The sequence below is a fragment of the Mastomys coucha genome, chromosome X (genome assembly GCF_008632895.1).
Source record: "Mastomys coucha isolate ucsf_1 chromosome X, UCSF_Mcou_1, whole genome shotgun sequence".
Taxonomy (NCBI): domain Eukaryota; kingdom Metazoa; phylum Chordata; class Mammalia; order Rodentia; family Muridae; genus Mastomys; species Mastomys coucha.
The window spans coordinates 49,207,000-49,220,394 of NC_045030.1; the positions used below are offsets into that span (position 1 = coordinate 49,207,000).

General features: G+C 35.9%; 1 protein-coding gene and 1 non-coding gene across 3 annotated transcripts; one reads left to right on the top strand and one right to left on the bottom strand.

Annotated features, from left to right (window-relative positions):
• Positions 1-488: 488 nt before the first annotated feature.
• On the bottom strand, positions 489-620 carry LOC116096066. Its single transcript, XR_004120824.1, has one exon. It is a non-coding gene; the product is annotated as a small nucleolar RNA SNORA75 (small nucleolar RNA).
• A 10,529-nt stretch (positions 621-11,149) lies between these two features.
• Positions 11,150-13,040, top strand: Prr32 (proline rich 32). 2 transcript variants are annotated; one of them, XM_031373640.1, is made up of 3 exons: positions 11,177-11,282; positions 11,685-11,807; positions 12,054-13,040. In XM_031373640.1, the coding sequence occupies exon 3, from the start codon at positions 12,082-12,084 to the stop codon at positions 12,886-12,888; it is 807 nt and encodes a 268-aa protein (XP_031229500.1). In that variant the 5' UTR covers positions 11,177-11,282; positions 11,685-11,807; positions 12,054-12,081; the 3' UTR covers positions 12,889-13,040. The 2 variants fall into 2 exon arrangements, with proteins under 2 accessions (XP_031229493.1, XP_031229500.1); XM_031373633.1 differs by lacking the exon at positions 11,685-11,807 and having other exon boundaries at positions 11,150-11,282.
• The last annotated feature ends 355 nt before the right edge of the window (positions 13,041-13,395 follow it).

A 13,395-nucleotide genomic window follows, 5' to 3' on the forward strand; every position in this document is an offset into this window, starting at 1 on the left:
GTTTGCAATCAGTGAACCAGATCCCCCAGAGTTCCCAGAGCCTAAACCACCAACCAAAGAGTACACATGGAGGGACCCATGGCTCCAACTGTTTATGTAGCAGAGGATTGCATTATCTGGCATCATTGTGAGGGGAGGCCCTTTCTGTAGAGACATGATGCCCCAATGTAGAAGAATTTAAGAGCACTGAGGTGGGAGGGTGTAAGTAATAGGGGAGCACCCTCGTAGAAGCAGAGGGATAGGGGAGGGTATAACATTAGAAATGAAAATAAGTAAAATAACCAATAAAAATATTGAGTCCTATTCATGTTGAACAAGTACTCATGGGCATGGGTCTTCATTTGGATTGTGATATATATACCAAGTGTTGCTCTAGTGAAAAAAATTATTCTCCCACTCCCAGCAGTATTCAATTACCAATGACTTTTTGTTTGCAAGCATGGAATTTACACTCATGTTCACTTCTCCATCATGGGATTTTTTTTTCAGAATGTCTCACACAACAACCAAATATACCTCTGCAAAAACAGAAGCTAGTGCTAGTTCTGTGAACTCTCTCTTCTTCTCATGCGAATCCATAATCTGTCACCGGTTGACAGAAAGGAGCTCAATGAGAAGATCATAATGGGATTTTTATCTTGATTATACTTATGCAGGTCTTATGCATGCTGTCACAATTACTATAGGGTTATATGTATCTGCTATTTTATTTCTTAAAAATTCTCTTTACTTGGAGTTATCTCTGTTCTCTGGCTCCGAAAATCTTTATGCCCTCACTTCCCAATAGACCCTTAAGCCTTGACAGGGGAGGTTCTATAAAGACATACATTTTAAGGTTGAGTGCTTGAAAGATTCTTATTTCCTGCAGATTGCCCAGTTGTGACCCTTAGTGTTGAGGACCATCTACTGCAAGAAAAATTTTCCTGTTGAGTTTTGGTAAATAGAACTGTGGTACAAAAGATACAAGAATACAATGAAAATTCAGTGGAACTATCTATTGGAAGAAATTTAATATGAAAGAATTTTTATTATTTTCATCTTTCAAATTAGAGCTTTAGTTTTACTTCATGTTGATATCCTATAAAAAGATTATTTACCTCTAACACATCTCTTCTTTCAGTTATGTGCTCAGGAAAATTATGCCAACACTCAATAATTATGCATTTACCTGAAGTTATTTAGCTTTATCATCTCCAAATTAGGATAAAGTCAGAATAGATTTTGTTTCATTTATTTTAGTTAGTATGGTATGAAAACGATTCATATTTATGTGACTCATTTTAGCCTATTTCAATCAATCTTGTAGATTCCCAAAGAAAAGGACAAAATAGCAAGCAGCATAGTATGTTTTTCATACTTTCATAAAGTCTGTGGATATTAATTGCAATTTATATTAACTGTTTATCTTAATTGTTATTCTTATAATAACACACATTCTAAGACTGTTTTGTCCTAGTATAAGTTACACTTTTAATGTATAGAGGATGACAAAGAATTTTGTCATCAAAATAACTCTTATTTTCCAGGTGTTAATTGTTGTCTTAGAGGTTTACTCATGAATAAATTTACCATTTCTAGCTCTTTCTGGCTAGTTCAACTCATTCAACTCAGTTGTTCTGGCCCCAAATCATCTCTAATCCAAGTGATTCAAACTGGCTTTTCTCAGCCTCTGATTGAATTGCTCTGCTTAGCCGCAAACTAATTCTGGCAATCTGTTCTATTCTTCTGGCTCCTTCTCATTTTCTGGTTCGTTCTGTATTCCTTTGGAACAACCTGTCTCTCTAAAATTGTCCCAGTATGTTACATCCCCTCTTCACTTTAGTTATCCATCCGACTTCTAGCAGCCTCTGTTTGGGGGCTAACACCTGGGAGCTAAGACAGATGCTCTCTGTTGACTGTCTTTGAAGAAGCCACCTGACCACGCCCACCACCTGAGTATGCCAGCCAGCCAGCCAGCCAGCTGCCTGAAGATCTTCTGAACCTGGGGACTTTGGCACCTGAACTTTCTTTGTAGTGTAATCTAGAGACTTGTTTTCAGTTTCTCCTGTGACTATAAAAACCCTGGTTTATTCTCAGTAAAGCGGAGCCTTGATTGGGACTCAACTTGGCTTCGTGTTTTCTCTTTGCATTTCAAACCCTCTATTTCAGGTCCTTTATTCCCTCCTGGCTGAGTAGAACCCCGTTCTTGAAACTGCGGGCAGTTTCACCACTGAAAATCTCTCTCTCTCTCTCTGTCTCTCTCCTTTTCTCTCCTCTCCTTCCTCTTTCTCTCATCTCTCCTATGTGTTCTCATGAGAGTTGAGCATATCTTACCTGACACATTTTGTCAAACATTTCTTTGATTGTCACTTTGTCTGCCACTCAATTAGATATCATTTTCAAACAAGGATACTTCCTTCTACAAACCCTAATTGTTAGGGAATCAACATGTACTCAGGCCATGCCATTTCTCTTAGTGGTCAGTAGTGGCAAGTACAGGCAGTAGGCAGGTGGGAGCAGCAAGAAGCACTGCTCCACATTGCTTTATGCCAGCAGTTTTAATATTCAGTCTCTCTCTTTTTCATTCTTTCTTTTTCATTAATTATTCTATTTATTTACATTTCACATGTTTTCTCCCTTCCTGGTTCCCCATCCATGAGTCCCTCACCATCTACCCCCTCCCGTTTGCACCTCTACCCATCCACTCCCATCTCACCCCTCTAGCACTCTCCTTCTCTGGGACATCAAGCCTCCACAGGATCAAGTTCATCTCCCCCCACTCAGGCCGGACAAGGCAGTCCTCTGCTACATATATTGCAGGGGTCATGCATGCTCTATGGTTAGTGGCTTAGTCTCTGGGAGTTCAGAAGGGTCTGGTTAGTTAATACTATTGTTCTTTCTATGGTGTTGCAGTCCCCCTAAAGTCCTTCAGTTCTTCCCCTAACTCTTCCATTAGAGTCTATGGGCTCAGCACAATGGTTGGTTGTGGGTATCTGCATCTCTCTCAGTCATGGTGCTGGCAGAGCTTCTCAGAGGACAGCTATGCCAGGCTTCTCTCTGCAAGCACATCTTGGCATCAGCAATAATGAGGGTTTTGTGTCTGCACTTCTGTCCTACAGTTCCTCAGGCTTTGTTTTTTAGTGGACTTGTAGCATGCAGGCCAGCCTATGTTTGAAAATTCCTCAGTACTTGGCAACAGCTGGTGTTACAGCTCTGATGTGGACATAGGAATTTGTAATACCTTAGTGTTGTAGTTCTCAGGTGGGATCTGGAATTCTTGGTTCTAAAGAATTGAGAGTTCTTTGGAATTTGTTGTGGCAACTAGGGCCTTTGAATTTTTATTTTTATTTTTTGGTTCCTTCAACCTTTTATTGCTCTTCAGTCTCCACTCTGTATCTTAATTTGATGTCTTCTGCTGCTTCTACTTTCTTGCCCTGGTCTGGTTTTGATTATTGAGCTGCTTCATTTACAACTGTCAGAAAGATGGATGCCTCCTTGACTGCATCACTCTGCAACACTCCCTGGCTATTGACACTCAACTTTCTCAGCTTCATGTTTAACTATGCCTGTTCTTTGTTACTGGTTCAGCTCACATTACTGACAGTATGCAAGATGACTTGACATGTTAAAAGAGATGGCTCAGCACTTAAGATCCCATTCTACTCTTGCAGAAGGCCAGAGTTTTATATTCCAGCACTTTTATCATGTGGCTGCCTGTAACTCCAATTTGAGAAGATCTGACTTTCCCCAGTATCTGCAGGTATTGAACTATATTCACGTGCACAAGCCCAAATCTCCCCCAAAATATGAACATATAATTTAATAAATATATATTAAATATTTAAAATTTTTAAAATGACCTGAAAGATGTCTTTATTTGGCCTAACTGCTGTAACATTGAGGTCAGGGTAGAAGAGCTGATAGTTATTTCTCTTTGATACCTCACTGAGTCAATATATCCTGTTTATATGAGTATTTGGACCCCTTGTAGTCTTTCCCATTAGTAGCAACAATAGATATTGAACCTTGTGTTTAGACTGATCACAGCCACAGGTACTAAAGCTATCTATCATTTTGGATCAGTCAGAGCCTTTCTATTCACACCAAGATCAACAATACCTCTGATAAGCCTCCAGAGGAAGTATTTTCCCTTTGGCCTGAGACAAAATAATCTTAGTGACATTAGAGTTCGTAAAAGTTGTACTTTATAGTATAGTGCATTTCTATACAGTTTAGATGTATGAAATACATTTTAGCTGATTTTCTGTGTACAATAGTGTTTTTTTGTGAAGTAACCCCATATGAAATCCAGGAATTTTTTTTTTGTTATGTTTTGCTTTGTTTTGTTTTGTGTTTTTGTCAGAGACAATTTAAACTGAAGATATCAGGGTCCAGGAACATACCAATCGAGTCATTATCTCAGGTGGAAATTGGCAAACAGGAAAAATTCTGAAAAATTGAATATAATAAAGATCATTCATAATCAGCACATTGTCCCTCATGTCAACTTTTCTGATTTAACATTATGAAAGATGGCCTAGTCCCTCCAAAAATGTTTGCAACATTGGTTCATAAGTTATTACACAGCTATTGAGACTTTGTTACCAGAATTGAATCCTACTATTATCCATTGCTTTTCTTAGTGGCTCTTTTCAGTTTCTGGCTCTCCACAATAGTATTTTGATAATGAATTCTTCCCTTAAATAAAAACACATGTCAATTAGTTACACTTAAAAACTATACTTGGAGGACCTGAGCTAATTAAAACATAAAGGAATGACTTTATTTATAAATGTATAACTCTAGAGTCTTGTGTTTATCCAAGTGTTTTAAATAAACATTTATGTCAGTAACATGGGAAGACACAATAGTTCAGAAAAGAATTAAGATTGGTCTCTTGGTTAATGTTTTAATTTTGTGTTTCATCAGCAACTTTTCTCCACACTGAATTTCAGTCAGTTTGGAAAACTGTCAAGCCTCCTTCAACAAGCTATCTATTTAACTACTTGAGAAGGGTTTGGGATGGCATGGGTGGAACAACTTCTTTTTCTCTGAGAAAAAGAAACAAATCATTGAGAAAAATTAATCAGTCTGTCTTCATGATCTGGAATCCAAGTAACCTCTATTCCCCACCCTACAAGGTTTTCTAATTACCGTAGAAACTTTCATGATTACTACGGTGAAACAAAAGACCCTGAAGCCCAATTAAATAAGCAGTCAAATAAAAAATGCAATGTATTTATTTAGATAGGGCTACTCTATTAAATATAACAGTTGATGAAATGTATACTGCAGCAATTATAAAGTTGAACCCAGTTTGCATCATATTTTTAGTGTAGTCAATTCATCTCATGTCAATGATTAAGGAAATGAAAAATGACATTACTCCCCAGATCAAGTCTGTGAGGATGTATGTGGTAAAACTCAAAATTCGAAAAACTCTTCTTGTTCAAGAATTATTACAATAGGGATATTTGCCTAACATTGGAGGTAATTAATAGTTTCCAAAGAAGTTTCAATATAATGCTTAATTCTCTCAACACTGAAACATGTTTTAGAGGTACATTGAAAATGTCATTTTCAATGTAAGAAAACATACATGTGTAAGGAAAAATTAGACTTAAGCATTTACTATATAATAGTGCCCTTTAACAATGAGCTTATCATGTAATATAATTTTCTTCATAATATTACTTTATAGATAAGGAAAACATGATTCACAGACATTTACAAGTATGTTTCAGTTCACATGGTTAGTAATTAGTGAAACTCAGATTGGAATCTAGATCAGATCTCTTTTAAGTCTCGAGTCATGAAATGTCTAAACAAATTCATCCAAGTGATTGATGTTTAGTGAACTGTTAAAATATATTTATATGAATCTTGATGTCTTCAATGTAAGAAATAAATTGGTCTAAAAGAGTTTTTGGCTTTAAAATAAAATGCTCATGGATTTAAGTTTGCCTTCAGATTCTTCCTCAGCAATTAATTCTAATATGACACTGACCTCTCTATCTACATTTTTTTTTATTTAAGCCTCTCTATATGATACTAATACAAATTTATGCCATAAATAATTGTTATAATTATTTTTCTTTACCACTGTTTTATCCATTCCTTGAGAATTTCATACAACGAAATTTTAAAATTAGCTTCCTTCATTTTATTTATTCTGTTATTTTTCTTAATTTATGAGGTATATAACATCTGGATATAAAATATATTATTTTTCTTTTGAAATTTAAGTAATTTACAAGTATTTTCTTCAGATTTTCCATTAATACTCCAACAGATAGGAAAGGTTATCTCATTCAGCCCAATATGCACATTCCTATGCACACATACAGCTCTTTCTTCCCTTGCACTATAATCTTTACATGTGAATAATTCAAGCATGAGGATAAGCTTAATTTTTTTCTAATAAGATTCCTTCAATGTACTGCTCAAGAGTTAACTAGTAGTGTAATATTGGATATCTTTATATTTTTGTATTATGTGTGCAGTGTGTTACATTACACATATGGTATAGTATACCATCTGCATACCCAGATTCTCCTGTCACATAGAAGAAGGCGTTAAATACTAATAAATTGAATTACAGATAGTTGAAAGCAGTGATGTGGTTACTTGGAATCAAATTCTGGTACTTTAAGAGTAGTCAGTGCTTTTAAACAACAAACTGTCCAGAACAGTGATTCTCAACCTTCCTAATGCTGAGACCCGGTGTTGTGGTGACCCCTAATTATATCAACATTCATTGCTACCTCATAACTATAATGTTTCAACTGTTATAAATTATATTGTAAATATCTGATATACAGTTCTCAGGCAAACCCTGTGAAAGGGTTGTTTGACCTGCAGGGCATCAGGACCCATGGGTTTTAGAATCTAGATTCTTCAAAATATTTGTTTTACAGGAAATTTGAAAAGAGGAAATGAATGGATTTGATCAAGACATATTTATACATATGTCAAACTCTGAAACTATAAAAAAAGAAATTTAAATATATTCATTTATCTATTTATTTTTAAGACAGTTACTGTGTAGTCCCTGCTGGACTCAAATTTTATCTTCCTGTGTCAAGCTGCAGTATGCTTCTGTTGTTGGAATTTGCTCCTATTCTTAATTTAATTTCATGTTAATGTAGGTAATATTACTATTATATAACCAAGTTCCTCCATTTGTGCCAGATCCAGTTTCTTTCTGACATTGTCTTGCAGTTCTTACTGTCTTGTTGGTGTATCACCAAATGTACAAGTGTTCAGTGACTTTTTACATCCTTACAGAGGCAGAAATTCGAGGTGTAAGTATTTCAGCTTAGCTTATTTTTCCTTGAAGGACTACCTCTAGATGAATAGGTATAAGACCATGCATTACATATGTTAAAACACACATCAATATAATTTATCAGAACCTCATGGTAAAATGGATGAAGTGTCTCTTTTGATGTTCAATAGAGTGTCTTTAAATGTTGTTTGCCATTTATTATCTGTGATATCAAAACATTCTTATTTTGTGTTTACAATTTTGTTTTATATGTATATGATATATAAATGCCTTAATTTTAATATAAATATTAGAGATAAACAGATAAATTCTCAATGTATAGCTAATCCTACATAGATTATTATAAACTGTAAGTGTTCTAAAATATGTTTCTCGAGCAAATCATGGTCGTGTAGGTTTTTAATTCCAGTACCCAGGAAGCAGAGACATGTGTATTTCAGTGTTTTCAAGGCCAGCATGGTTTATATAGAAAGTTCTAAGACAGCCAGAAATAAATACATAATGAAGAAACTCTGTCTCAAAACTTATTTATCTTTTTGTCTTTCTCTGTTCTTCTATACACGGATGGGAGGGAGGGGAGAAGCAAAGCACTAAACTGATGCAGAAAGAAGAATGCGTTGAAAATTGATTTTGCCTATAGTGTTGGTGAGAACCTCACTCTCACCTGTTAATTCCCATGTGTCATCACACAGAGTAACCCCAACAGCTGGCAGCAGAGGGGACAGAATTATGACCCATGCTTACACAGCAGAAGGCTACTATACAGAAAAGAAACCCTGTATAGCCTATTCTGGGTTAATGTCATGCTGCTATGACTCTTATGCTTTAATGTACTGAATTAAGTAGTCATACACTCCTAAAATAACTGGTCTAGTTTCTAGGAGTACTTTTTAGACACCCTAAACTTAGAAAACGTTCTATAGGCATGGGCATATTTGAAGATGAGTTAAAAGATAGGATTTTCTGACAACTGCCTCCCAGGAGATCAACATGCCAATCTTCTCATCAAATTCTTATTAGCCTGACTGCAACAGAGAGATTGACCCTTGTGTCTCCAGCTCCTGAAATATTTTCTGAAGTAGAAGCGAAAAAGACTATTTTAAATAATACTTTGCCAGCTTTTATTTAACTCCAAAGTTACTTTAACAACACACACACACACACACACACGCACACACACACGCACACGCACACGCACACAAAAGACTAGAGTTTGGCACAAAAGTAAAATTTTAATGACGGCATAATTACTGTGCAAAAACAAACATATACTTACACTGTTCTCAATTAGCATCTCAACAGCATCTTTGAGAGCTGAGAGTGGTATGAGAAGTGTGACACAAGGAAGAGGCCATGGGTGATGGAAGTCCATTAGAGCCTAGCTGTTTTCACAACAATGCTAGGTTTTGGCAAATTATTGTTTTTTTTATTATTCATTTGCACATTCTCTGAGCAGCTATCCAAACAAATAATAGAAAAAGCATCAATGTTATGACTTCTTATTCAAAGAAACTGGATTGTATAGGCTGCTTGACAGTTTCGTTTCTGTTTTTATTTTCCAAAAGATATGTGGGAAATGATTCTAGACTTTTTTTAAATTTTATAAAATTAATTTTTAATCAACTTAATTTAACTTGTTTTTTAATTAAACTCAATTTTACAATTTACTGTCATTAAATATACCATACCATGTAAGATTTTACTAAGTGGGTGGCTGACATTTATCTCTAGATGGTTCAGGTGATATTTGTATTTCTTTTGTATCAAATAGAAGCTTTAGTTCATATTAAAAATCTGAACTATCAAATTTTAACATTATCCTAATTCTTACATTCATTTGTTTTGTTCATAAGTTGTATTTTACTCATTTAATTAGATATATGAACATAAATATATCCAGCCTTTGAATCACACCAAAGCCTATAATCTCATCTATACTGTGTGGGAGCTATTTTATCCCACTTTATAGATCTGAAGAATAGGTTTCTATTTTGCTTTAAATCATGTGATTAATGTTATCAGATTTGTATTCCTCTCAGATTAATTGATAAGATGTTATTTATTTTATAGATACAGTTTTGTCTCCCTAGAAAAAAAATTAAATGCATTATAGTACTATGGGTTATGTGTTATTTTATTATCTACACATAACACATTAATAAATATGTACAATAATTAAGCACTGTCAGTACACATGCAAACACCTTCTAAGGCACAGTATTATCTAATGGACGTTTACAATTTTCAGGTGTCACAGGCCTTGTCAAGCTTCTCACTTACTTGGGCTTTGTTAGTAATGCTTTTCTTTCATGAAGCCCAATTAAGATGACATCTTATGATGTCTTAATGCTTGAACAAGCATTAAATAGTTTCCAGAGTCTTTGCTATCATTGTTCAGATTAAACTATGAAATCTCTCATATATAAAGTATATGTGTAAATATAAATTACCAATAATTAGTAAGCATTACGGGTTATATTTTCCTCTACATGAGAAATGTTAAATGAAGTTTAAAACTCTAGCACAATGCTAATAGTAAGTTTTCTTTTACGTGAGGAAAAGGAGTAAATTGAAGTGAGCTTAAACTGAAATTGGAGACCAAAAGATTGCTTAATACCAAACCATGCTAGGCAAATGAACAGATTCCCCTGGAAAATGTGTTTGAGAACATGTCACTTTCATTTTTCAATGGTATAAAAGCATTCAGTAGCATACAAAGAAAGAGACAAGGTACCCTGGCAGGAAGATGTGTCCTGAAAGACCCAAATGGTCCTTTCCACGATGAGTTACGTTGCTTCTAGCAGTGGCTATCCCTCTGCACTGGCATTGTGTACTTATTTCCTTCCCCTTCTTATGTCTTTTACCTTTCCTTAAGAAAAACAATGAGGTATATATTACTTAAAATATAGCAGGATGTACTTACTGATTTTGTGGTAAAGAGCAGACAATTTTCAAGGTCTAGTTTTATAGTGTGAACTTTAGGTACAGTGGAAGAAGTGGTCTAAGTTGGTGGGATTAGTAATCATTGTAATCTTATAGCCTCTGTATTTTCATAGTAATTAATTCATAGGAAAGTATGCTTAATAAAAGTGGGAGAGGCAGGTGATATTTCTGCTAGAAGAGTCAAAATTGTCACATGTAAAAGAGTTGCAAGGCAAAATGTGGTCAACTATTCATAAACCCGTGATACACATTATGGCATTTATCCATATCCCACACTGAAACATCTCTCAGGCTCCATTTTAGGAAAAGCACAGCCATATATCCACATATACACAGATAACGACTATAGTACACAAAAGCAAAATCCACACTAATTATCACGGGAGATTTTTTCATAATGCTTTTTTGTTCCATTGTCAAAAGTTGACAGTTTAGCTCACTAATCTCTGTCTTCCAATATTAATATAGCAAGCATTGAGTATTATACAAAATAATAAAAATTAATAAATAAAATGTGTTTACAAATCGAGTGGGATATTGGACAATTCTCTTTTACAAAGAACGTCCAAAAATAATTTTGAAGAAAAGATAATGCTTCATCAAATAAAAACACAAGAAGTTAAAAAATGAAAAACAATAATAAGAACTTTAAAAGAGAGAAATAAATTGTGCCTATATGACTTTTAAACCCTATTTGAAATATTTTCTCATTCCAACTCGTCTGTAGGCCAGTTGACTTAGGAAATGTCTTTCATGTCCAACTGTTACTGTGTCAAAAGCAGTTCCACATTTAGCTTTGAAGGAGTATGCAGATTTATCCCTCCCCCGTTCCCTGTTGTCTGCCTTCCTTACTCCTTTGCCTAGCAACTGATGACTTCACTAATAGAACTCTGCATGTGGAATAAAGCAGTTGGTTCCTGCCTTTATTCCAGTTGCCAAAGCTCTCTGAGGCAGAAGCAAGGATCACTTCTCCAGACCACCAGTCGACTCGTGCTGGTGTCCAGCTGCTTTGTTCTTCCACCTCATGAAAGTAATCTTTATCCTATTTCTACATGGCTTGTACTGAAAATGGGTAAGTATAAAACTGAGTTCAACTCAGTTAAATCTGAAGGTAAAAGATTATTTAGGTGTTATTAATGTGTTTACTATGGCAAGGACAAGAGGATCAGAAAGCAAAAGTTAAAAGAACATACTTGTAGATAAGATTATGGATTGTAAGCATATAAAACATTAATGATTGTAAATGTCAGATTGAAATGAAAGTTACAAAGCCCTAAACATTAGTGCTAAATCAGTGAGAAATTGTTGATCTAATAGATCTTGAGGTAGGTTAAAATAACCAAGTTTTAATAAATTTTGTTTGGCGTATGTGATGAATCATAAAGAAAGAAGCAGAATGTTTAAAGAGAATGACTAAGCTCCCTTTGACTTCTGTCAAAGAATGTAATGCTGTCACCCTGTGCCCACTCCCCAGAGACTTCTCATAACATTCCTGCCAGAATCAAAATTCTGACCTTAGTGGGTTATAGACCTTACAAGGACTTGAGAGAGCTGTTACTTTCTGTCAACTGAGAAGCCAACTAGGGACCTTTGATTGGTAAGGAATTAAACAGGCACAGGGGGAAGCTATTATGGGAGATCATGTACTAAAAGTATCTTCGGATTGTTTGTGTTGGTGGGGGAAGGTTGTCAGTAGGCTAGGAAAATACTTACGTGACTACATGGAGGGGAAAATCCTGTACTCCTTTGTTTCTTATGTTTGTGGAATTCAATCACATGCTAGAAACATTTGCTGGTTAATGTACTTCCATTTTATTTGAATTTACATTTCTATTTTTGCTAGGCTTGTGGGGCATAGCCGTTCATCCATAATGGTACCTTTGGACAAAAGTGGAAGCAGGGAGACATGCCACAATGTGCAGCTCCACTGTCTGAGTGCCATGTTGAAGGATGATGATGATGATGCAGATGCCTGTGCCCGCCCTCCTGTCTCCTTGAGACCTCCCTTCACTGTGCCAAGAACAGAAGCCCGCATTCCTCAAAATCCAAGAGCTCCAAGACACCCTTTTACATTAACACCTGCTATTGAGGAAGAGTCCCTAGCAACAGCAAAAATAAACAGCTCAGAGGGCCTGGAGAGCCAGAGCCAGAAGGGACATGATTCTATTAATATGTCCCAGGAAGTCTCTGGAAGCCCTATGGCACTGAAGATCGGAGGCCCAAGAGTTGGTAGCAGGGTTCTTGAGAGAAGTGGAAATAACTCAAAGCCATATATTCCTGTGCCTAGAGCCCAAGGGTTCTTTCCACCAAGGGGTTCACAGTCACGAGCCCCTCCATATATTCCTACGCTTAGATCAGGGATAATGATGGAGGTGACTCCAGGAAATGCTAGAATGGCAAACAGGGGCAACATAGCTCATGTTTCTTTCCCACTGGGAAGCCCAAGGCACCCTATGGATAATTGGCAGCAGAGATCTTCTCTCCCTTTGTCACCCAGTTTTACAGGCTTACCTTGCTCTACTGCTCATTGCTTTCTGCCTCCTCAAGCTCCAGCATTCAATCCATTTCCTGTGATGCCTACTGCTTTTGGTTCTCCACTGGGATTTGGCCCTCCCCTTTTGCCTTATTTTTTTCATTACAACACTGGAGCAATATACTCTCCTCTGTACTTAAATTAGAGAGCTTGCACAAAGAAAAGAGGAAAAAGGGTTGGGAAAAGAGTTGAATGTTACTTTTTCTTCATATATAAAATTTCCTACCCTTTTACATTTTGTTTAGCACTAATGTGCCTTATTTGTTTAGAAATATAATAAAGATTCCACAATTTTAAGTGTTCTAGCTTATTTTTTTAAACCAAAACCTTAATGTTTGCTGTCTTTATTTCAGGATATTAGTGTAGATATATATTAGTTTTTCCTACATGGCTCACTTGAATCATTATTATTGTTTACCCCTGACTGGTACTGCAACATGACTTTGGAAAAGGAGCAATTGGGACCTTGTTAGCCAAGTCTAGAGCCTGTAATTTCTACATGCCTAAAGCTAGGATGGTTGCTCAAATTTGAATGAATGCTTTAAGGTAAGTTTCACAGTGACAGTCCAGGATCTGCAGAATCTGAAAATATGCACAGAAAATAGAATGAATCACATGGGAAAAATGTATCTTGATAATGTCTAACTCAAAT